The 25,865-nt window shown below is 48.5% G+C and overlaps 1 protein-coding gene across 1 annotated transcript; it reads left to right on the top strand.

The window, feature by feature from the left end:
- Positions 1 to 296: 296 nt before the first annotated feature.
- On the top strand, positions 297 to 25,445 carry CNDP1 (carnosine dipeptidase 1; the record flags this gene model as incomplete). Its single annotated transcript, XM_005904305.3, has 11 exons — positions 297 to 449; positions 1,909 to 2,058; positions 3,242 to 3,404; positions 4,051 to 4,139; positions 7,544 to 7,744; positions 8,946 to 9,030; positions 13,188 to 13,348; positions 14,590 to 14,754; positions 16,720 to 16,861; positions 23,446 to 23,593; positions 23,778 to 25,445. Coding segments are annotated over 11 exons (1,533 nt in total), but the record flags the coding sequence as incomplete, so codon positions are not given.
- Between the last annotated feature and the right edge of the window lie 420 nt (positions 25,446 to 25,865).

Here is a 25,865-nt window from a genome sequence, read left to right as displayed (position 1 = left end):
TCTTCTGCCTCGGCAGGCAGGTTCTTTACCGCTAGCGCCACCTGCAGGAAGCCCCAGGACCCATAGCAAAGATTGTATTAGAGACAAGTTTGTTAACTTGGTTTCTGTCTTATTAAAATTCTCTAGCATTACAAAGGAAGTGTTTGTCAAAAGATGTAGCAAAAAAATATACATCTCCTGTTCTACTCCCTTGTGTTATTTGAGTTCAAAAGACGGAGAGCAGCTGTGTCGGATAACATTAACTTTATTGGCGCATTTGAGAGATGGAAAGTCCTAAACCTGGTCCTTAATCTAAATGGTCCCCCGCTGTCGCCCACTCGCAGGCGGAATCTCTCCTTGCTTTCCTGCTGCTGCTGGTCGGAGGCATGTTCTCCGCGTCCACCCTGCCCCCTGGGCCGCTGGAGAAAGTCTTCCAGTACATTGACCTCCATCAAGATGAATTTGTGCAGGTAAGAGACCAGACATGCATCAAACACATAGACAGTGCACTTTGGGAAGCTGGGAGAATTTGCTGGGAGATGTGGATTTTTTTTCTTTTTTCCTGACAACTTGCTGTTCAGTCACTAGGTCGTGTCCGATTCTTTGTGACCCCATGACGTGTATAGCCTGCCAGGCTTCCCTGTCCTCCACTATCTCTGGGAGCTCGCTCAAGTTCATGCCCTTTGAGTCAGTGATGCTATCTAACCGTCTCATTCTTCTTCTGACAACTTAATTCCATTTAAAATGCATGTGGCTCCTCATTGAATTAACATAGTCAGTGTGGGTTAGAGTTAGGTAAGAGATCCCTCCTGGCCATTCCTCCTAGAAGGGGGCATTCCCAGCACGTCTGGTCTAGGTATGTCCATTCAGGGATGACCAGCAAGCTCCGGTGAGTCCCTGTTTACCCTGGACCATCATCAGATGCCCATCCTCCCCTCCCCTTCAGAGGGTCCCTCGCCAAGGTCCTCTCCACCCACAAACTTGCCAGAAATGTCCCCGTTACATCACCAGCTGCTACAGCAGCTGTAAGTCCAGAGTCCTGCCAAGCTCATGGGAAGGCTGTCTGTTTGGTAGCCCGCATGGACTATGTACTTTAGTGCCTCCTTTACGATTCTCTGCTTCATCCGGACACGTGGCCATCTGCACGTGGTGTGGGCATGTGTGTGGCAGGGAGACATGGCCAGCAGGGACCAAGGGGGAGAGGGAGGCCTGGGGAGCATAAAGTCATGGGGGGTGGGGGGCACTGTACCCACCGTCCCACCTGGCACACCCCTCTCCTTCTGCTGCCTCTCCTACCCCCGCCCCTCACCCCAGCACACCCCACCCGCCTCCACCACCAGGAATACTCCGAGCTCCCAACACTGTGTCTGGCACGTGATGCATGGTCAGTGTCTGCTCATTGGCCCAACCACCCCATGTCAGGAATATTATTGTGCAAACAGACTGAACCCCTGTGTTCATACTAAAGCACTAGAATCTCCAGGCTGCTGGCCCTTAGCTGGGCCTTCATGGACTCTTTCCTCGTGGGGGTGTGTTCACTTGATGAAAATGCCTGTTGGGTTTTCACAACTTTACTGGGGTGTTGTCCAGTATAGGCTGGAATTCGTGGGGAGAGAAGAGAGAGGTGAGTCAGTGACCCACAAGGGGCGTTCGTGGGAAGCCAAGTCCTCGAGCAGGTGGCCAGAGGCTCTCAGTTCAGATGCCTGCTGGGTGATGGGGACGGCCCTTCTGTGGGGGCTGAGGCCTGGGGGGCCCAGGTCCAGGCTTTAGAGGTAGGCTCCCTATCTGTCCTTCCCCTGGGTTCCTGTTCTCACCTCCAGCTGGGTCTCCAGGTCAGAAGAGGGACCCCGGGGTCCTGCGAGGTACGCCCCAGGGGAGCAGACATAATGACCCCCCCCCACGCTAACCATCTGTCACCTTTGCTCCCAGACGCTGAAGGAGTGGGTGGCTGTCGAGAGCGACTCGGTGCAGCCGGTGCCCCGCCTGCGACGAGAGCTGCTCCGGATGGTGGGCCTGGCCGCAGACCGGCTCCGGGGCCTGGGAGCCCGTGTGGCCTCGGTGGATGCAGGCTTTCAGCAGGTGCTGGTGCCCCCTCCTCCCCGCCTCCCGCCTCCGCCAGGCTCCCCTTCCTGGGGGCAGGATGGGGCTTCCCTGGGCTCCTCGGTTCCCCCGCCCGCCCCGTCGTCTCCAGTCTCATTGAGGCTGTGGCACTGACTTCCTGTCCTGCCAGACCGAGGGGGAGATGGGGCAGGTGAAGGGGGCGCGTGAAAGCCCCTCACCTGTGCCGGTCACGTCCTTCACATGCTTTGCGTTTCTCCCAAGGGCCCTCTCCCTTAAGCGCAAATGCCTCCTTAAAGGACCCGACCTCTCAGAATCAAGGTTCAGTGCTGCCCCTCGGGGGCAGGTCCCTGGAGGAGGGCATGGCGACCCGTTCCTGTGTCCTTGTCTGGAGAATCCCATGGACAGGGGAGCCTGGCGGGCTACAGTCCATGAAGTCACAAAGAGTGGGACATGACTGACACAGAGACACACACACTCACACACGTACTCACACATAGTCACACACACACACACACACACACACACACACACATACACACACACACACTCACACACACACTGTCTCACACACACACTCACACACACTGTCTCACACACACTCTCACACACACACTCTCTCTCTCACACACACACACCCATGGGGGCATATGGACCTTTACTTGAACCTCCCAGTGTCCCCTGCTTCAGCGCTGACGTGTGCGCAAAGACTAGTCTCCAGGACTGTGTCCGCCTGCTTGGAGCTGGTGGAGTCCGAGTTCAGACTGAAGAATGTGCTCAGTCACTCAGTCATGTCCGACTCTTTGTGACCCCATGGACTGTAGCCCGCCAGGCTCCTCTGTCCATGGGATTCTCCAGGCATGAATACTGAAGTGGGTTGGCATTTCCTCCTCTGGGGGATCTTCCCAACCCAGGGATCACACCTGTATCTCCTGCATCTGCAAAATTGCAGGCTGATTCTTTTACGGCCAAGCCACTGGGAAAGCTCTCATATAGAAGAGCATGTTCAATTAAGTTTACTCTTTGCCAGTGTGTATCTGAGGAAGGACTTGACTTCTCATGGTTTCATTAGAAGTGTCTTGTGGTACCTCCTTAAGAGTCAGATAAGGATGATGTGGCTCTCCAAGGACCAGGGGGTAAAAACAGACTTCTGGAAGAACTAAATAGTTTTGTTTTTTAAACATTATCCCTTTTCCTTCTGCAGCTGTCTGATGGTCAGACCCTCCCAATACCTCCCATCCTCCTGGCTGAACTGGGCAGTGACCCCAAGAAGCCCACCGTGTGCTTCTACGGCCACTTGGATGTGCAGCCTGCCAGACAGGAGGACGGGTGGCTCACGGACCCATACACGCTGACGGAGGTGGACGGTCAGTGGCAGAGGATCACTCCCAGAGCTTAAGGGTTTGAGATGCAGCTCTGCCTCAGGTGCCAGGTTTTACCTGTGGTTGTGAGGATGGACAGAATGCAGCACTCACGGTTCGCCAGTTGGTTCAATGAAGCTGATTTTCTTTCATTTGTGAAAGGAACTATGAGCTTTTGTGCCCCTAGGTGAATTAAGTCCCCAGGATGGGAGTTCTTGGGTTTCACATATTTTCTTTTTTAAAAGCATCAAATGTAATTATGCTTTATAAAGACAAGAAGAAGAAAGATTAATGGAGACACCTGTGCACCCTTTTTCTTTCCCCTGGTAATTGTAAAATCTCAGAGTAAAACGCTGTGTTACCTGATATTTTGCAACAAATCCTTGGGTCTTTTTCAGTGAATTTGGATAAAAATAGCTAACTACTATTAAGGCCAAAGGGCTCTGTATATTTTCAATTAGCTTACATTTGTTGACTAGCATACTATTTGTATATAAGAAATAATACTTTGTGAGTTCAGATCAAAACTGCTGCCTAGAAAAAGAGAGAACCCGATTCAAACAATTATCTGCAAATCTACTTTTGTTTTTGATTCATTCAACCTGGCAGAGGCATCTGTGCTTTTCTGAAAATTCTTCCCCCGCTTTTAAAGGAAAACTTTATGGCCGAGGAACAACAGACAACAAAGGACCAGTTTTAGCATGGATCAACGCGGTGAGCGCGTTCAAGGCCCTGGACGAGGTAGGTGCTGGCTGAACTTGGGAGTGAGGATGGTGACGACAGTGATGGTGATGGTGGTGATGATGGAGATGACAGTGATGTGATGATGACAGTGATGATGATGCTGATGGAGATAGTGATGGAGATGATGGTGATGGTGGTGACGACAGTAATGATGATGGAGATGGTGGTGATGGAGATGATGGTGATGTTGATGACAACAGTAATCATGGTGATGGTGGTGATGGTGATGGAGATGATGGTGATGTTGATGACAACAGTAATGATGATGGTGATGGAGATGATGGTGACGGTGGTGATGGTGATGGAGATGATGGTGATGGTGGTGATGACAGTAATGATGATGTTGATGGTGCTGATGGTGATGGTGATGGTGCTGATGAGGATGGAGATGATGGTGATGGTGATGGTGGTGATAGTGATGGAGATTATGGTGATGTTGATGATGACAGTAATGATGGTGATGGTGATGGAGATGATGGTGATGGTGGTGATGCTGATGGAGATGATGGTGACAGTGGTGGTGGTGATAGAGATGATGGTGGTGATGGAGATGATGGTGATGTTGATGGTGCTGATGGTGATGGTGCTGATGAGGATGGAGATGATGGTGATGGTGATGGTGGTGATAGTGATGGAGATGATGGTGATGTTGATGTCGACAGTAATGATGATGGTGATGGTGATGGAGATGATGGTGATGTTGATGATGACAGTAATGATGGTGATGGTGAAGGAGATGATGGTGATGGTGGTGATGGTGATGGAGATGATGGTGATGTTGATGACGACAGTAATGATGATGGTGATGGTGATGGAGATGATGGTGATGTTGATGATGACAGTAATGATGGTGATGGTGAAGGAGATGATGGTTGGGTGGTGATGGTGATGAAGATGATGATATGGTGGTGATGGTGATGGAGATGATGGTATGGTGGTGATAGTGATGGAGATGATGGTGATGTTGATGACGACAGTAATGATGATAGTGATGGTGATGGAGATGATGATGATGGTGCTGATGGTGATGGTGACAGTGATGGAGATGATGATGATGGCAGTGATGGTGATGGAGATGATGGTGATGGTGCTGATGAGGATGGAGATGATGGTGATGGTGATGACAATGGCTATGGTGATGGTGGGCTGTCCTATCTGGGGGGTACTGGGGTGGGGGGATCCATCTCTGGGCACTGTGTCTACAAGAGAAACACAAGGCAAGTGCAGCCCAGTCATGCCTGAGGCTGAGATCCTTGATGCTGCTTCTCCCAAATCCTGTCCATTGAGCAGGCCCTGGCTTTGCTTCTGTTTTTTGCTGGAAGTGATTTCATCAGATGCCAGAGACTCTCTCTCATGAGAAGAAGCAGAAGAGAAGGTTTAAGTGCTCTCCACTTGACTGCTTTATCTCACTGAGGAAGACAAGCTTAATGAATCAGGACATTTTTCTGGCCGGGCCCTGTTGACCTGTTGTTCATGCACTCCTCTAAATAAGCCCTTGGTTTCTTTCTCTCTCTTCAATTCTCTCTCTACTTTCTTAGTCTCTATCTTTACTTCCTTGCTCACCAGTTTCCTCCTCTCTTTTTCTGTTCTTCTTCTTTAAGAAGAGGAAAACAATATAAGTTTCTATGCATGTGTGCTAAGTTACTTCAGTCGTGTCTGACTCTTGGGACTGTACCCTTCCGGCTCCTCTGTCCATGGGATTCTCCAGGCAAGAATACTGAAGTGGGTTGCTATGCCCTCCTCCAGGGCATCTTCCTGACCCAGGGATTGAACCCAAGTCTTTTATGTCTCCTGCATTGGCAGGAGTGTTCTTTACCACTAGTGCCACCTGGGAAGCACTGCATATATAATATATAATCCTCCATTCACCCTGCCTGTATGAAGGTAAAAAGCTACTTTGGTTTTTAAATTTCAGTTCTGAAACTTACATAATCACAAACAAAACGTATGAAGTCCTCATGGCCCTTAGACAAATCAGTTCATCTCTCCAAGCTTCACTTTCCTCATCTGTGATCTAAGATTGATCATTTCTACCTCCAGGCTTGTTGAGTGTATTAAGTGAAGTTACATGTATAAAGTTTCTCTAGTACCTGCAGATACCAGGCCCTTTATGAGCACTGGCTTCTTGCTTCCTGGTTCCCTCCCATCCCCTTCCCGTCTTGTTCAGCGCACTTACATGTACATAACCTCTCTGGCTCATTTTACCAAGAGGCAGGGCGAATATTAATACCTGCCTCACATAGAGAAGCGGCTGTCACTCGAGAGGTTACATGGCTAGTCCCCGGTCCCGTGGGTGTCAAGGGACAGAGCAGAGAGCCCTGGCTGCTGGTCTCACATCCTTCTCTGACACTTAATAGCTACTGGCTTGTATTTTATTAATCACATTTTGCCAGAAAATTCCAAGGCTTTTCAACTGCTCCTTAGCAATTGTTTTCTAGTTAAATGTTAATAAAGAGCTTTCAAATATTAAAATTTCAGAACTTTAGCTTGACTTCCTGACACCTAGAAATATATTCAGGGAATGCACTGAGCGAATCTTTATCCCCAAATCCCCTTAACCAACTGAGTGACCCAAGGTCACTTACTTTCTCATGCATAATCCCCCACTCATCCTGCCTTTGTTCATCTGGGGCGAGTCAGTCTCACTCATTAGAACTAATTAGTATGTTTGTGCTGCCTCATCTGCATTGAATCACTTTTCTACCCCTACCACCCCCATTTCACCTCGTGTTCCAGGAAAAGTCATTGACCTCTCCTCTCCACGGGCCTCTCAAAGATATGAAGCTATACATTATAAAGATGCAAAAAGATCAAAACCAAATGGGGGAAAAGCACATTGTAAAAATTTTAAAGGCGCCCTAATATTAACTAGAGAAAACCTCAAGTTCCATTTTGCTGTGAGATCAAAGCCTTTGAATAAGTTAAAAGGCAGATTGAGCTCATAGCTGAAAAATAACAGATACTTGAAATAAAAATTATCCCGAGGCTTAAACATTAGACAGCCTTTCAAAGGAAAGAGCTCTCATTTATCATGCTCAGAATTATGAGGACAGAAAAGAGACTTGGAATGGAGTAACCTTTCTGGAAAAAGTCCTCTTGGGGAGAGGAAGGGTAGGGCCCCTCTGCAGGGCTGAGCGGAACCCTGTGTTGTGGACATGGCCTTTTTAGAAACGCCCTTCCCAGATCCGTGGTCACCAACACGAGTTTCCTGCCTCATTGGCCATTACCTTGGCTCGCTCACAACCTGAGTTAAAACTGCTTCATTGTAAACAGGCTTGTGGGAATGTGTATAACAGTTCAGTGTATTTATGTTACACCCAAACACATCCTGGGTTTTCAAAAGATGAAGGGCAAGGGGTCCACTCTTTCCTGCAGCATGATTTGCCCCATCGTTAATGCAGGACCTCCCGGTGAACATCAAATTCCTCATCGAAGGGATGGAGGAGTCTGGGTCTCTAGCCCTGGAGGAACTTGTCCGGAAAGAAAAGTCTGGGTTCTTCTCGAGTGTGGACTGCATTGTGATATCGGACAACCTGTGGATTAGCCGGAGGAAGCCGGCGCTCATCTACGGGACGCGGGGGAACAGCTACTTCACCGTGGAGGTACCTGCCGACCGTGGCCGTGAGGGAGGTGGGGGTGTCCACACTGGGATCCTGGTGGGAGGACGGAGCAGACACTGACCTGGGTGCTTGACCCGGTGTGGGGGGATCATGGGGTCTTGGGATTGGGGGAGTCCATGAAGCCCCCCAGTAGTGAATGCATGTGCTTTGTGCATGTTTCTGGAGTGAAGAGGCAGAGGGGTTTGTGGCCAGGGGGATGCAGGAGAGATGCTGAGGCCAGAAGGAGGGATAAGAGCAGAAGGAGGGATAAGGGGTCCCAGAGGAGCACTACAAACCCAAGTGCTTTGTTAGTATTGCTGCCTGAGGAGGCAGAGGGCTTAAGTAAGTGAAGGATTCATCTGGCAGTGCCATGAGATGGCAGGGCAGGGCAGGGCCAGCCGGGCAGGAAGGCTGAGAGGGAAGGAGCTGAAAACGATAAAAAAAAAAAAAAAAAAAAAAAACAACAAAAAACCCAAACTCATTAGAAATTGGGAGCTGGCTGGACACTGTGTGCACAGCAGAAGGCCAAGTCATGTGAAGGGGATGGAGTCACAGGTCCACAGCCCTCCTGAAAATGGCAGCTGTGGAAGGTGTCTGTAGAAGATATTCCCTTCCAGACCTCCTCCAGTTCAGCAGCTGGGAGCACTCTGAAGTTTTGAGTACCAGAGAGACAGAAGCCTTAGGTCTTGTGGGTGGGTCCAAGGTCAGACCTCGAGGGATGAGCGCTGAGCCCGTGGAGCCCGTGAAGGAGCCCTTTGGGTCTCAATCCACGTGCAGAGGAAGGAGGCTCCAGGCTCACATTGGGGTGAGCAGACGGGAAAGCAATTATTAGAAGAGACAAGGAGACCTGTCCTGCAGGCAAGAGAAAACACGCAGAAGGAAGTTTCTTGGAGAATTTCTCTGGAAGGAGGGCTGAGTAAGAGACGGGGTGAAACCAGAGGGAGACAGCTCCGTGAACTTCGCCGTGGGCCGGGGTGCTGGTGGCCTGCGACCCAGCACTGCTGGAGGCGAGGCCGGGGGCCGACACCAGTTTCAGGGGAGCCAGTGGGGCATGAAGCCCCCCGTCGTGAGAGAGAAACACGGCGGGGGTGTCAGCTGACCCACCTGAGTCCTGAGGGCCGCCTGGGCGGGTCTGGCGCCAGGGGAGGGCCGTCGTCGAGCGGCCGTGGAGGGAGCAGCTGCTTTCCCTTTGCCTGTCTTGCAGGTGAAATGCCGGGATCAAGATTTCCACTCGGGGACCTTTGGTGGGATCCTCAACGAACCCATGGCAGATCTGGTCGCTCTTCTTGGTAACGTCCTCTTTCACTTTTTAAACCTCAAGGAATCTGCTAATGTGGTTCTGTTGGACTCAGCCCTCTCCTGCTCAGTTTCAGACCAGCCCTGAATAAGAAGGGTGGAGCAAAGGAAAACCTAGGGCTTCCCTGATGGCTTAGCTGGTAAAGAATCCGCCTGCAACGCAGGAGACCTGGGTTTGATCCCTGGGTTGGGAAGATCCTCTGGAGAAGGGAAAGACTACCCACTTCAGTATTCTGGCCTGAAGAATTTAATGGACTGTGTAGTCCATGGGGTAGCAAAGAGCTGGACATGACTGATCAACTTTCACTTTCGGAGGAAAACCTAAAACTCTTGAGGCTTATTAAGTCAATGTTATTTATTTCCATGGATTGAAACCCTCTCTCAATCTACCCCCTTTTCATTTACTGGGTGTCACAACACATCTGGCTGTCCCCGGGGACAGCAGTGGACAGACCCTTCTGAAAAGGCATCCAGAGCCGGTGCCCAGTCTGCCCACACCTCTCGGCTTCTGTCCTGCAGGTCCCCAGGACCCCATGTGGCTCAGGGACACCAGTGAGGCTGTTGCAGCATTGGGGAGCCCTTCCAGGGCCCAAGAGTGGCTCTTGTCTAACACTTGGAATGAATTGTCTGAGGAGACACACCTGCTGACAAAGCAGCAGCCTTCACTGGGAAGGGCCCCGGGTGGACAGCGGCAGGGTGAGGGGCCCAGGAGGACTGCTCTGCCGTGTGGCTCGCCGTGCTGGGTTTTATGGTGATGGGATTAGTTTCCCGGTGGTCTCTGGCCAATCAGTCTGACTCAGGGTCCTTCCTGCTGGCACAGGCATCACTCAGCCAAGGTGGATGCCAGCGAGGAGGATCCTGGGGGGTTGGTAGGATGAGTGGCATCTCCTTTTGACCTTTCCTGTAATTCTTCTGGTTGGCGGTGGCTTGCTAATTCCGCATTCCTTACCAGCACCTCCTGTCGTAAAACAACTCATGCAGATGGTTACTATGGTGCCTGGCCAGGGTGGGCGGCTTCAGTCAGTGTTTCCCCTAACAAGTCTGCTCGCTGCCCCCCACCCGTCCTCCCTAACTTCTCCGGTGGTGGGCCTGGTGGATGCAGGTGAATGTAATTGTGTATGTGTGTGAATGTGTATGTATGTGTGTGTCTGTGTCTGTGTCCAGGGAGCCAGCTCACCCACCTGACTCACCTGTAGCTCTCACCTACACCTGGACAGCCCAGCAGTCAGGTGGATCGTGGAGCTGAAGGAAGCTACATCTGTAGGGCGGCTTGCACAGTCCTGGCAGGGACTCTGCACATGCTGTAATAACTTGTTGTCGTTGTTCAGTCGCTCAGTCATGTCCAACTGTTTGTGACCCCATGGGCTGCAGCATGCCAGGCCTCCCAGTCCTTCACTATCTCCCAGAGTTTGCTCAAACTCATGTCCCTTGAGTCAGTAATGCCATCCAACCATCTCATTCTCTGTTGTCCCCTTCTACCTTGACCTTCAATCTTTCCCAGGATCAGGGTCTTTTCAAATGAGTCAGTTTTTCGCATCAGGTAGCAAAAGTATTGGAGCTTCAACTTCAGCATCAGTCCTTCCAGCAAATATTCAGGGTTGATTTCCTTTAGGATTGACTGGTTTGATCTGCTTTCAGTCCAAGGGACTCTCAAGAGTCTTCTCCAACATCACAGTTCAAAAGCATCAATTCAAGTCATAATTTGCTTCTTTTTTTAAAGCGAGGTTCTCAGGTTAGACAAGCTTCAGACCCCACAACATCTGGATCCTTCTCACCTGGATAAAGATTGACTTTGTGCAAATTTCACAACAACCCCCTTTGGGCAAATTGCCAGAAAGCATTCCAGGATTCTTGCCTGGAGAGTCCCATGGACAGAGGAGCCTGGAGGGCTACAAGTCCACGGGGTCACAAAGAGTTGGACAGGACTGAAGCCACCTAGCATGCACGCACCCTCTGGGGGATCAATTAGCAAAGACCCCTCCTTTTCGCATCTTCACACGGCGCTGCCTCCGCCCTGCACGCTTACATCCTGGTGGCCTGGGGCCTCCGCCAGGGAACCACCAGCCCTCCGGCAGCCCTGCTGGGCGGTCGCCCCCGGTCTTCAGTGTCACTTTATTCTACTGCATCCTGCCCCTTCATTACCCAGTGAAACAGTGAGATCCACCTATTGTCTGTGCTGTCTCTTCTGTCTGCATATTTATCTATCACCTATTTTTTAAGGCCTTCTAGTTTTCCTGCAATATAACTCTTGGACAGTATTTTCCATGCTTGATGGCTTCAGACAGAAAACAGCGAGACATTTTTCTTTAAAGTGTTTAAATTGTTTCCAGAAGAATTCAGATAGCATACAACTTAATATTTTTGTTTTGCAGGGTAGGGGGAGATAAAATAATCTCTGTTTTACCAGACCCATCCTCCACTGCCTCCCCGCACAGAATGCGTGGCATCCCTACATCTTTGGGAGTGCATTTAGAGTTCCCCTCCACCCGCCCCAGGCACTGTTGCCTCACCGCATCCTGGTAGACTGTGGTTTCACCCAGACACGGAATTCCATTCAGCCCTGCCAGGGCATAGTGTCTACTAGGAAAAGTCCCACCAGAGTCGTGAACAGGATGAAAAGCACATGTTTTCACTTTGTTTTTGAAACAAATCAGATACTCACTCCCCCTAGCCGGCATGGGGAAGGCCACTTCCATCCTGAGAAAACAGATTTACAGGACTGGCCCCCGGGGCATTTCTGCTGGAGGAAGTGGTGAGCTGCTCAGATCGCAGCCTCGGGTCTCAGATGTCGGTTTGAATCACCCCTGCCCCACTCAAGGGTGAGGTCTGGCAGCACCAGATAAATGGGCAACGTGACCCGGACCCTGGGCATCCTGGCCTCTGCTGCCCTTGGCGTTTCAGACACACGTGTCCGTTCTCACCACTGACTGCGCCGCCCCCCTCAGCTGGCCCCACAGGCTGGCCCAGGTGGTCCCACCGCTGGTTCCCTACCTGTGTCTTTCCGGCTGGGTTGCCACCAGCTCTGTCTGCTGTTCATCTCTGTCCTCAAAGATGAGCCGGGCGGTGGAAGTTTAGGTTCAGTGATGCTGAAGACTCAGTGACTGTGTCACTGGTGGGGCTTTTAAAAGTTTTGTGTTGTTTTCATTGAGGTGACAGAAGTTCAGTTCAGTTCAGTCGCTCAGTTGTGTTCGACTCTTGGTGACCCCATGGACTGCAGCACGCCAGGCTTCCCTGTCCCTCACCAACTCCTGGAGCTTATTCAAACTCATGTCCATTGAGTCGGTGATGTCATCCAACCATCTCATCCTTTGTCGTCCCCTTCTCCTCCCACCTTCAATCTTTCCTAGCATCAGGGTCTTTTCCAATGAGTCAGTTCTTCTCATCAGGTGGCCAAAGCATTGGAGTTTCAGCTTCAGCATCAGTCCTTCCAATGAATATTCAGGACTGATCTCCTTTAGGATGGACTGGTTGGATCTCCTTGCAGTCCAAAGGACTCTCAAGAGTCTTCTCCAACACCACAGTTCAAAAGCATCAATTCTTCGGTGTTCAGGTTCTTTATTGTCCAACTCTCACACCCATACATGACCACTGGAAAAACCATAGCTTTTAACTAGATGGACCTTTGTGGGCAAAGTAATGTCTCTGCTTTTTAATATGCTGCCTAGGTTGGTCATAGCTTTTCTTCCAAGGAACAAGTGGTGACAGAGGCGGATTGTAAATCAGTTACAGCCAATCCTAGTCTGTCGGTGCCCAATTTATTTTTGACTTGAATTTTACTAATGAGTTTGCATCATTTATTTGATATATGATACTCCTTATTGGGCCAAATGAGGGGAATTCATAACTCAGGACCCTAGGGGGGCAGATAAGCACACAGCATCTACAAGTACATCCCTGAAGAGCAGTTACGGTTGTATTTGTTTATAATGAATGTATATTATAAAATATGGTCTTTAATTTCTTCTTTATAATGAATATTTGTTCTTTAATGGTACCTGCATTACAGTTTTTACCTTATGAGCTATGGGGCTTTGGTGAAGCAGATTAACAGGCCAGAAACGATCATGTCCATCCTAAGGCTCCTCTCCAGGGCTAGGACCCCGCACACCTGCAACTGCCCCCTGCCTCCACCCCTGTGTGTCTCTCATAGGCAGCCTGGTGGACGCCTCTGGCCGCATCCTGGTCCCTGGGATCTATGGGCATGTGGCTCCTGTTACAGAAGAGGAGAAGAGGGTATACGAGGCCATCGACCTGGACGTGGAGGAGTACCGGAACAGCAGCCAGGTTAAGAAGTTCCTGTTTGACACCAAGGTAGGTCACGCCTTGACAGGTAATCTGAAAGAGGAATGCTGAGAACCCATGCTTTCCCAGTGCCTGGTTTGCCGTGCGCTGCTGTTCTGCACATCTCAGAGCTGGGAGCATGCGCTCATGAGGGCAGGTTTCCCTTTCAGGGTCCTGTCCCAGGGTCAAGATCAGCCAGCCCTTTTCCTGGGGTCCGTCCGGCATGGGCATTGGGTGGCCTGACTCACAGCCGTGTGTTTCCAATCGGTTTATGAGACTCAACCCCATGCCAGCCTCAGCCAGTGAGTTGAGCCTCCTGTCTATTTAGAGGTTGAGATAGGCTGAGATTATTTCAGTTCCAAGATCCCTAATTGTTCTTTTTTTAAAATTTATTAAAAAAAAGACAAAACTAGAGCTTTAGGGTTTAATCTAAAAATTCTCCATCACTGCCTCAGTGTAGTAAATAAGCCCAGAGCCAAAAGCATTGGCTACTGGCAAATCTGGGCTTCCAAGGTGGTGCTAGTGGTAAAGAACCTGCCTGCCAGTGCAGGAGAGATAAGAGACATAGGTTCTATCCCTAGATTGGGAAGATCCCCTGGAGGAGGGCATGGCAATGCACTCCAGTACTCTTGCCTGGAGAATCCCACAGACAGAGTAGCTGTAGGGTCACAGAGTGGGACACGACTAAGTGACAGCACGCACACACTGGCCAATTTAGTTTTCTTTGTTTTCCCTTCTGCTTCTCCTCCTCCTTTTAAGAAACAAAAACCCGCTCGCCCCTCGCCCCTCCAGTGATGGGTCACTCTGGCTGGTTCCTGGGGAGGAACCTCCAGGGAAGGGAGGGACCCTGAACAGAAGTGGGGAGTTTATTATCATGAAGTGTATCTGTTCGCTCAGACTGGCTCTCTGGGGGCCACCGACTTAAACGTCTGCAGATTTCTTTGATGGCTTCTGGAAAACAAAATGCATTTAGCACACAAGTGATCACTGGAATGCCTGGGGACAGAAATTTATAATTGAATCCCAGTTTTAACTGCAAACTTCAGAGCTGGCGTGATGAGGGGCTGTGGTCGGCAGAAGCGGCTCGGGCAGGTCTCGGGTCCTTGGGGAACTCCACCTGTACCTTCGTCCAGACCCGTCTCAGTAAGGAGGTGATAATTAGCTTGTCGTGAGCGGTGTCACAGACGTACAGAAACTGGTGACACAAGGATACCACTCAACCGGGTTTTAATGAAACATTTTTCTCTGTAATAAATAATTTTATCTCATAGGAGGAACTTCTAATGCACCTATGGAGGTACCCATCTCTTTCTATCCATGGGATCGAGGGTGCGTTTCATGAGCCTGGAGCCAAAACAGTCATTCCTGGCCGAGTCATAGGAAAATTCTCCATCCGTCTAGTCCCTCACATGGATATGTCTGTGGTGGAGACCCAGGTAACCGCGTGCCTAGTTCTGCGCTTCGTCCGAGTGCTGTGCACCACAGTGTAGGGGGCAGTTCAGTTGTTAGCACTGAAGTATCATTCTTTTTTCCAATAGAAAAGGGACTGGAACAAATGTCAAGAAACTGATAGAAATTTTTGTTTGGTGAAAATCTCTCTGCTCAATTATATGCAATTACAGTAGTCAGATAAGCGACCATTTGTAGTTGGAGTGATGGGAAATTTTTAGATTAAATGGTAGACATGAAGGCAAGATTGGTTTTCCATCCAGATGGAGCAGCTAACTGCCTGTGGCTGGATTGAGCCGGAAAAATCTGCAGCCGCGGTCATCAGTTTGTCCGCGTTGTCTGAAATCCACTCTCTGAACGCAGCCATTTTAATGACAATGCTATCTGGCAGGAGTTCAGTGTCTGAATTATCCACCAAGTGTCAGTTCGCTCAAGTTTAATGGAAAGTAGACTCTGAATAAATGCGCTCAGCAAACACCTCATCCCATCCCTTTCTGTCCCCGTGTCATGTCCCTTTTATTGTTGATTGCATCCACACACTCCCTCCTCGCCCCCTTCCCTCCTCCCTCCTCTCCTCCCTCCCCTCCTCCCTCTTCCCTTCTCCCCGCCTCCCTCTGTTTTTGGACTTCCTGTCCCTCTTTCTACAACATATAGATTCCAGGAGGGCAGGGCCATCCTGCTTTTGCTCACAGCTATGACCAGCTGGGTGCTGACCCAGCACCCAGAACGGTTCCTGCCACGGGACAGGTGTCCACTGACATCTGCTGAAGCCAAGAGTGGAAGGGTTTTTTTGTTCTGTTTTTGCCGTGTCACATGGCATGTGGGATCTCAGTTCCCTGACCAGAGATTGAACCCGGGCGCTCAGCAGTGAGAGCTTCCAGTCCCAACCCCTGGACCCCTGGGAGTTCCTGGAAGGACTATTTCAGAGTCTGAAGTTACTCTCGGAGGATTTCCCTAGTAGCAGCTAACAGAGCCGAGGGAAGAGAAGGACACTGATGATAAGGCTTCTTCACAGCTTAACTCAGAACTGCTCTCACTTCTGGGAAATTTCCAAATGTATCAGCTCAGTTCAGTTCAGTCGCTCAGTCATGTCAGACTCTTTGTGACCCCATGAATTGCAGCACGCCAGGCCTCCCTGTCCATTACCGACTCCCGGAGTTCACCCACACCCACGTCCATTGAGTCAGTGATGCCATCCATCCATCTCATCCTCTGTTGTTCCCTTCTCCTCCTGCCCCCAATCCCTCCCAGTATCAGAGTCTTTTCCAATGAGTCAACTCTTCACATGAGGTGGCCAAAGTACTGGAGTTCAGCTTTAGCGTTGTTCTTTCCGAAGAACACCCAGGACTGATCTCCTTTAGAATGGACTGGTTGGATCTCCTTGCAGTCCAAGGGACTCTCAAGAGTCTTCTCCAACACCACAGTTCAAAAGCATCAATTCTTCGGCACTCAGCTTTCTTCACAGTCCAACTCTCACATTCATATATGACCACTGGAAAAACCATAGCCTTGACTAGACGGAATTTTGTTGGCAAATAATGTGTTCCCCAAATAGTCATGAAGGTACTGATAAGTCCAAAGAGGGCAATCAGTCATCAGATGAAGTTATACTTGCATTATGTTTCATAACTAACAAAATTCCAAATAATCAGATGCTAACAGACATCGTGCTGAGGATAGGTTGGGGCGGGGCTGGACTTGGAGAGTCTAGGGGAGGAAGGGGAGTGAGACCCAGTGTTGCTTTCATTGGATGAAGCCCCCCGCTTACCCCCCAATCCTGGAGAGCCTGCTCACTCCAGGCTGGCCCTCCAGAAGACCTCAGGCAAAGCCCAAAATACTCAAATTTGTTGGGCTGAGGTTTAATTCGTTTCCTGATGAGAGATGACTGTGCATTCATAGTATGAGAGAATTACTTGAAGGTTTCTCTTACACCTGAAAATGTTACCTTTCAGGTGAAGCAGCATCTTGAATACATATTCTCCAAAAGAAACAGCTCTAACCAGATGACTGTTTCCATGGCACTGGGACTGCACCCGTGGATCGCAAATATCAGCGACCATCAGTATCTTGCAGCAAAAAGAGCCATCAAAACAGGTTGGGCTTAAGATATTTTGAGTTGCCAGTTTACCGTGGGGGGTGGTGCCTAGTGGAGCAGTGGATAAGGCAGGTGAGATTAAAGCCTCAGTGTCATCGTCCTTTTTCTATGGGCTGTATTAGCATGCACAATGCTCTGTCTCGTGAGTCTTCCCTATCATCTTCCCCATTTTACAAATAAGGCCCGAAGAGACAAAGTAATTTGCTGAAGGGTACCCAGCTATTAGTGGAAAAGCCAGCATTTAAGCTCACTAGGAGACTTGAATTTTGGGGAAAATGATGGACGTGAAAACCTCCAGTGCTCATGGAAATGATGGGAGTGTGGAAATAGCCGCTCAGTCATGTCTGACTGTTTGGGACCCCATGGACTACAGCCCACCAGGCTCCTCTGTCCATGGGATTTTCCAGGCAAGAATACTGGAGTGGGTTGCCATTTCCTTCTCCAAGAGATCTTCCTGACCCAGGAAATGATGACTAATATTTAAAAACATCCTTTTAAAGGCACAGCTGAAGCTGCATGAAAGTAAAGGAAATCCTCTGGGATTAAACATGAAGCAGCTAAGATTTAGTGGAATGAGCAAGCTGACACCAGGCTGCCCAGGAATTTGCTCTTCCTGGTCACAAGGCGCTTTGGGTATTAATGGTCTTAGGGCATCAGGAAGCAGAAAACTAGACCCTCTACATAAGGCAGGGCGTTCTCCAGGAGCCAGGCTCATCCTGGAGGGATGTGTATGTGTGTAAGCTTGACCCTCCTTGCTTGGGTTTTGGGTGAACACAGGGTCCCCCCATGAGAATGTTTAACCATGGACTCATCTTGGCATGGGTTTGGGTCTCTAATTCCCACCATGTATGGTCTTGTTCTTCCAAAGCCCTTGCTGGACTGCCTGGCTGGAGCAAACAGGCCCAAGGCAGGAACATGAGCTTCCACTGAAGCAGCTTCCTGGATATGAGCTCCTTGTACAAAATCACAAAACACACGAGAAGCTCAATTCCAGCCCATCTATATCTAAAACCAGCAGTCCTTCTCCAGAAATACGGAGTAGCTTTATTTGTAATTTCCTCCATGGCACCTCTTTTGACTTTCATATTCACAGGATCCTGTGAGTAGTGAGCAGGGGACACGTGTCTGGGCCCTGGCTGCTGGGAGAGAAGGAATAGCCAGCCTTTTTTCAACAGGAATGGGACACTGCCAACAGTTACAAAATGCGGGGCTCTCCTAAAGGCAGGGCGGCCTTGGGGGTCTGTCCAAATGTGCGATGGGAAGACGCTGACACTTGTTTATATACAGAGGGGCCTTGGGGCATGCCCCTCATGATGGCGAGATGGAACTTGGGGTCCAGACCTCCTTGGTGCCCTCACTCTCTACCAGGATGGTCAGTCCAGGGACACAGACATTAACCATCACAGGACGAGTCCAAGACTGAGAGCTACATAATCGTCCCCGCTGCCGAGTGAAGAAAAACGGAGGAAGGGTTAGGAAGATAAAGGAACTGCCACTGAAGAGAGGCGTGTGATTGAAATGTCAAGGCCTGACCTACTCTTGCAGGGAAGCTTAGGCAACTTAGGGCCCATCTATGTTCTGGACCATTCTGCTAACAACGTCCACTGTCTTTATTCACCTTCACACCTTGCTCTGTGGATAAGGAAGTCCTGGGGCAGATTCTCTTTTGTGATTTTGCTTTGTTTTTCATTTCTGCTCTGTCACCAGCAACTTGTCCTCTAGCCTGGAAGGTCTGAACTCATCTCTTTCTAGACCTTAGGATATCCATTAATACCACTTCCTGGAGTACCTTGCAACACCTACCGTCTTACTTGGGTTTCTTTTACCTTGGGCGTGGCGTATCTCTTCACGGCTACTCCAGCAAAGCGCAGCCATTGCTCCTTACCTTGGACGAGGGGTATCTCCTCACTGCCGCCCTTCCTGACCTTCAACGTGGGATAGCTCCTCTAGGCCCTCCTGCGCCTGCACAGCCACGGCTCTTTGGACATGGGGTTGGTCCTCCCAGCCACCGCCCCTGGCCTCAGGTGTGGGGGCATGGGCTAGCTCCTCCCTGCCGCCGTCCCTGACCTCAGACGCAGGGTAACTTCTCTCGTCGCTGCCCCTGACCTCGGAGGCTGGGTATCTCCTCTCAGCCACTGCCCCTGACCTCGGACATGGGGTAACTCCTCTTGGCGGCCGCCCTTCGGGCATGGGGTCCACCTGGCTTCTGCCCCTGACCTTGGACGTGGGGTGGCTCTTCTCAGCCGTGCTTAGCGTGCCGGTCGCAGCCGCCTGTGCTTTAGTGCGCCGGTTGCACAGCCTTGTCTAACTCAATGAAACTAAGCCATGCCCGTGGGGCAACCCAAGATGGGCAGGTCATGGTGGAGAGATCTGACAGAATGTGGTCCACTGGAGAAGGGAATGGCAAACCACTTCAGTATTCTTGCCTTGAGAACCCCATGAACAGTATGAAAAGGCAAAATGATAGGATACTGAAAGAGAAACTCCCCAGGTCAGTAGGTGCCCAATATGCTACTGGAGATCAGTGGAGAAATAATTCCAGAAAGAACGAAGGGATGGAGCCAAAGCAAAAAGAATACCCGCTGTGGATGTGACTGGTGATAGAAGCAAGGTCCGATGCTGTAAAGAGCAATATTGCATAGGAACCTGGAATGTCAGGTCCATGAATCAAAGCAAATTGGAAGTGGTCAAACAAGAGATGGCAAGAGTGAATGTTGACATTCTAGGAATCAGCGAACTGAAATGGACTGGAATGGGTGAATTTAACTCAGATGACCATTATATCTACTACTGCGGGCAGGAATCCCTCACAAGAAATGGAAATAGCCAACATGGTCAACCAAAGAGTCCGAAATGCAGTACTTGGATGCAATCTCAAAAACGACAGAATGATCTCTGTTTGTTTCCAAGGCAAACCATTCAATATCACAGTAATCCAAGTCTATGCTCCAACCAGTAATGCTGAAGAAGCTGAAGTTGAACGGTTCTATGAAGACCTACAAGACCTTTTAGAACTAACACCCAAAAAAGATGTCCTTTTCATTATAAGGGACTGGAATACAAAGGTAGGAAGTCAAGAAACACCTGGAGTAACAGGCAAATTTGGCCTTGGAATACGGAATGAAGCAGGGCAAAGACTAATAGAGTTTTGCCAAGAAAATACACTGGTCATAACAAACACCCTCTTCCAACAACACAAGAGAAGACTCTATACATGGACATCATCAGATGGTCAACACCAAAATCAGATTGATTATATTATTTGCAGCCAAAGATGGAGAAGCTCTATACAGTCAGCAAAAACAAGACCAGGAGCTGACTGTGGCTCAGACCATGAACTCCTTATTGCCAAATTCAGACTGAAATTGAAGAAAGTAGGGAAAACCACTAGACCATTCAGGTATGACCTAAATCAAATCCCTTATGATTATACAGTGGAAGTTAGAAATAGATTTAAGGGACTAGATCTGATAGATAGAGTGCCTGATGAACTATGGACTGAGGTTCGTGACATTGTACAAGAGACAGGGATCAAGACCATCCCCATGGAAAAGAAATGCAAAAAAGCAAAATGGCTGTCTGGGGAGGCCTTACAAATAGCTGTGAAAAGAAGAGAAGTGAAAAGCAAAGGAGAAAAGGAAAGATATAAGCATCTGAATGCAGAGTTCCAAAGAATAGCAAGAAGAGATAAGAAAGCCTTCCTCAGCAATCAATGCAAAGAAATAGAGGAAAACAACAGAATGGGAAAGACTAGAGATCTCTTCAAGCAAATCAGAGATACCAAAGGAACATTTCATGCAAAGATGGGCTCGATAAAGGACAGAAATGGTATGGACCTAACAGAAGCAGAAGATATTAAGAAGAGGTGGCAAGAATACACAGAAGAACTGTACAAAAAAGAGCTTCAAGACCCAGATAATCACGATGGTGTGATCATTGACCTAGAGCCAGACATCCTGGAATGTGAAGTCAAGTGGGCCTTAGAAAGCATCACCACGAACAAAGCTAGTGAAGGTGATGGAATTCCAGTTGAGCTATTCCAAATCCTGAAAGATGATGCTGTGAAAGTGCTGCACTCAATATGCCAGCACATTTGGAAAACTCAGCAGTGGCCACAGGACTGGAAAAGGTCCGTTTTCATTCCAATCCCAAAGAAAGGCAATGCCAAAGAATGCTCAAACTACCACACAATTGCACTCATCTCACATGCTAGTAAAGTAATGCTCAAAATTCTCCAGGCCAGGCTTCAGCAATATGTGAACCGTGAACTTCCAGATGTTCAAGCTGGTTTTAGAAAAGGCAGAGGAACCAGAGATCAAATTGCCAACATCCACTGGATCATGGAAAAAGCAAGAGAGTTCCAGAAAAACATCTATTTCTGCTTTATTGACTATGCCAAAGCCTTTGACTGTGTGGATCACAATAAACTGTGGAAAATTCTGAAAGAGATGGGAATACCAGGCCACCTGATCTGCCTCTTGAGAAATTTGTATGCAGGTCAGGAAGCAACAGTTAGAACTGGACATGGAACAACAGACTGGTTCTAAATAGGAAAAGGAGAACGTGAAGGCTGTATATTGTCACCCTGTTTATATAACTTATATGCAGAGTACATCATGAGAAATGCTGGACTGGAAGAAGCACAAGCTGGAATCAAGATTGCCGGGAGAAATATCAATAACCTCAGATATGCAGATGACACCACCCTTATGGCAGAAAGTGAAGAGGATCTAAAAAGCCTCCTGATGAAAGTGAAAGAAGAGAGTGAAAAAGTGGGCTTAAAGCTCAACATTCCGAAAACGAAGATCATGGCATCTGGTCCTATCACTTCATGGGAAATAGATGGGGTAACAGTGGAAACAGTGTCAGACTTTATTTTTCTGGGCTCCAAAATCAGGGCAGATGGTGACTGCAGCCATGAAATTAAAAGACACTTACTCCTTGGAAGGAAAGTTATGACCAACCTAGATAGCATATTCAAAAGCAGAGACATTACTTTGCCAACAAAGGTTCATCTAGTCAAGGCTGTGGTTTTTCCTGTGGTCATGTATGGATGTGAGAATTGGACTGTGAAGAAGGCTGAGCACCGAAGAATTGATGCTTTTGAATTGTGGTGTTGGAGAAGACTCTTGAGAGTCCCTTGGACTGCAAGGAGATCCAACCAGTCCATTCTGAAGGAGATCAGCCCTCGGATTTCTTTGGAGGGAATGATGCTGAAGCTGAAACTCCAGTACTTTGGCCACCTCATGTGAAGAGTTGACTTACTGGAAAAGACCCTGATGCTGGGAGGGATTGGGGGCAAGAGGAGAAGGGGACGACAGAGGATGAGATGGCTGGATGGCATCACTGACTCAATGGACGTAAGTCTCAGTGAACTCCGGGAGTTGGTGATGGACAGGGAGGCCTGGCGTGCTGCGATTCATGGGGTTGCAAAGAGTCGGACACGACTGAGAGACTGATCTGATCTGATCTGATCTGGAGTACCTTGAAAGTTAAGTACACAAACACTGAGATATTCAGGTAATAGTTAAGTACAGCTATTTATATGTTGATTACAAATAAAAATAAAAACAAAAGAAGTCCCACTTTCCCAATAGTTAATTCATGTAGCAACAATAAAAGTGGGTACACCATCTCATGGTACTCCTGCTAAAAATACATGACTTTTTCCGATCATGAGAAAGCATCAGACAAAGTTAATCAGGAGGACATTTTATACAGCAACCGATCAGCACTGTACAAGAGGGTCTGGTTCAGAGAGGAACAAATCTGTCACAAGCCAGAGGGGACTCAAAAGTGATGACAAAATGCATTGTGGTAGTCTGGGCTCAATCCTGGAACAAAAAAAGGGAAAACGTGGTATAATTCCCTTCAGGCCTGAGTCTAGCTATTAATAACAATGTTACCCCAATGTTAATTTCCTATTGTTGATAAATATACAGTGGTTGTATGTTAATGTTAGGAAAAGTAAAGGATATATGGGAACTTGGTACTAATTTTTGCAACTTCTCTGTAAGTATAAAATTAGTTCAAAATAAAAACCATTTAAAATACATTAAAATTTTTTTCAACATTATTTATTTTGGGCTCTGCTGGGTGTTTGTTGCTGCTAGGACTACCCTCTAGTTGCGGTGGGAGGGCTGTGCACCGTGGCAGCTTCTCCCGTGGTGGAGAATGAGCTCCAGGCGAGTGGGGTTTAAAGCAGAGGCTCGGTAGTTGTGGTCTCCGGGCCTAGTTGCTCTGTGGCACGTGGATCTTCCTGTACCAGGCACTGAACGTGTGTTTCCTGCATTGGCAGGCGGATTGTCTTTACCACTGAGCTCCCGGGGAAGCCCCTAAAATATATATATTTTTTAAGTACATAACGGTAAAGAAGACAACTGTGGTTTTCTTCTTGACTCTTTTGATGATTTTAGAATGTATATTATGTGGAATCAAGAAGCTTTTTATCCCAAATATCAAATTTTTAATGATTTTTTTTTTTTTTTTTTAAGGAAAGACAAAGTAAGCAGTACACTCGAGGAGATTACTTGGGGTGGTCTCGCCATTGTTTTATTCAATGCCTGCCTGTCCTGCATTTCAGTGTTTGGGACAGAGCCAGATATGATCCGGGATGGGTCAACCATACCCATCGCCAAGATCCTTCAGGACACCACCCAGAAGAGTGTGATAATGCTGCCGCTGGGTGCGGTGGATGACGGAGAGCACTCTCAGAATGAGAAGATCAACAGGTGAGTGGACCCCGTGGGCGCTGGTGGCTCCCTGCACAAGCCGGGGGTCTCCACACTGCTGACCCCAGACAGGCTGCATCCTCTAGTTGGAATGTGCATCATCAAGGCTTCCTGTTTAAATTATAGACCCCTTTTCCTCTGTCATTTGAGCAGGAGTAACAGTGTCTCTTATTTCTTTTGTTAGGTGGAACTACATAGAGGGATCCAAATTATTTGCTGCCTTTTTCCTAGAGATGGCAAAACTGCATTCATCATGGTAGGAACCTTCCAGTGTCGGTCTGAATTGCTAAGAGATTCCCCTCTCACATGACCCTGGGCAAGAACAGAATCTACATATCCAGAGAGTTTTGCTCTTGAAAATAATGTTTCCCCTCCCGTTTTAGAGTGTCCCTGGACTTTTGGACCAGTAATAAAGTATCTCTGAGGCACAGACGTTGGACATGGTTTAATGTCGCTGCTGCACGCCTTTCTGAAGTCACAGCCACCTTGGACAAGTTGCTTTCCCATGCCCTGCTTCAGCCCTCTCTGGCTTGGGCTTGCGGTGCCCTTCAGGGTGAGGACAAGCCTCTGACTACGTTCTCTGCTTGCAGTTCCATTGGCGTAGTCCCGGTTTGTGTTCCGGGCCGCTAAGTGCTCAAGAGACACAATCATTCCACCCACCGACTGTCCATCCTATGTCACCCTTGCTTTTACCATACGTCTTTCTCTTGTTGATAAATGTGTTGGTCTCCTGCATTGACTACTATGATTCTCCTGTGGGTTCCCCGTTAGAGGAGTTACTAAAACGTGTTCATGTGCTTAGCTGCTTCAGTTGTGTCCAACTCCTTGCGACCCCATGGACTGTAGCCCACCAGGCTCCTCATCCATGTGATTTTCCCAGGCAAGAATACTGGTGAAAGTGAGTTACTCAGTCGTGTCTGACTCTTTTTGACCCCATGGACTGTATAGTCCACAGAATTCTCCAGGTCAGGATACTGGAGTGGGTAACCGTTCCCTCTCCAGGGGATCTTCCCAACCCAGGGATCGAATCCAGGTCTCCCAAATTGCAGGCAGATTCTTTACCAGCTGAGCCACCAGGGAAGCCAAAAAATAAGAGAGTCTCAGGTGGGTTGTAAATAACACACCACGCTACCTTCCCCTAGAGCAGGGAGAGGTGACCTAAGAATACTGGAGTGATTGCCATTTCCTCCTCCAGGGGATCTTCCAGACCCAGAAATCAAACCCACGTATCTTATGCCTCCTACACTGGCAGGAGGTTCTTTACCATAGCGCCATCTGGGAAGCTCAATTACAGCATGGTACCACCTTAACCTCTTGTTCCCCTTTTCCTTCTTCAAAACTGCTGAGATGGAAATGATCAGTGGGATCATGCCCCCTGGGATTCCTTGGGTGAAGAAGAGTGTGTTTGAAATTCTGAGCCTCTTTACCTGATGCCAGCTTGCTGCCCCTCTTGCATCCCGGTCTTCCTTCTTGCCCCTCCAATAAAGGCCTGCCTTCTCTTCAGCATCTGTGCACATGTGAATTTGCCACCGCAGAATTCATCCTGATAGGATTTTTCTCACCCAGCTGGAACTTTACTCAATGACTACATCTAAATTGCTCAAAGCTCTTAATAGCATCAGTTTTAGATAGAGAACTAATCAACCCTGACATCAGTAACACAGTCTAAATTTAAAGCCATCAGCCAATGCATTAATCATTAATCATTTCAGTTAACCATCTTGTTTGGCTTGATTGGATTTGATGGTGTAAACAAACAAAAAAATTGCAATTTTTCTACAGTCAAGGATATGTAAACAAGCCGATTTAATCTTTATAAATTCATTATTTAAATCACATTAATTGAGAAGGATTTAAGGGTTTATTAAAAAATGTTTCTCTTATAATTCTAAATAAAAAATAAGCATAACACGTCTCACTGCTTCATGGGTTCTTGAAATGTCAGTTTTAAAACTTCTGCCCCTCATTTTGGAGAAGGCAATGGCACCCCACTCCAGTACTCCTGCCTGGAAAATCCCATGGATGGAGGAGCCTGGTAGGCTGCAGTCCATGGGGTCGCTATGAGTCGGATACAACTGAGCGACTTCACTTTCACTTTTCACTTTCATGCATTGGAGAAGGAAATGGCAACCCACTCCAGTACTCTTGCCTGGAGAATCCCAGGGATGGGGGAGCCTGGTGGGCTGCCATCTATGGGGTCGCACAGCGTCGGACATGACTAAAGTGCCTTAGCAGCAGTAGCAGCCGCTCATGTAACATGGCTGGACCCAAG

The sequence above is a fragment of the Bos mutus genome, chromosome 24, assembly GCF_027580195.1.
Source record: "Bos mutus isolate GX-2022 chromosome 24, NWIPB_WYAK_1.1, whole genome shotgun sequence".
Taxonomy (NCBI): domain Eukaryota; kingdom Metazoa; phylum Chordata; class Mammalia; order Artiodactyla; family Bovidae; genus Bos; species Bos mutus.
This window is presented reverse-complemented; position numbering and strand designations above follow the sequence as displayed.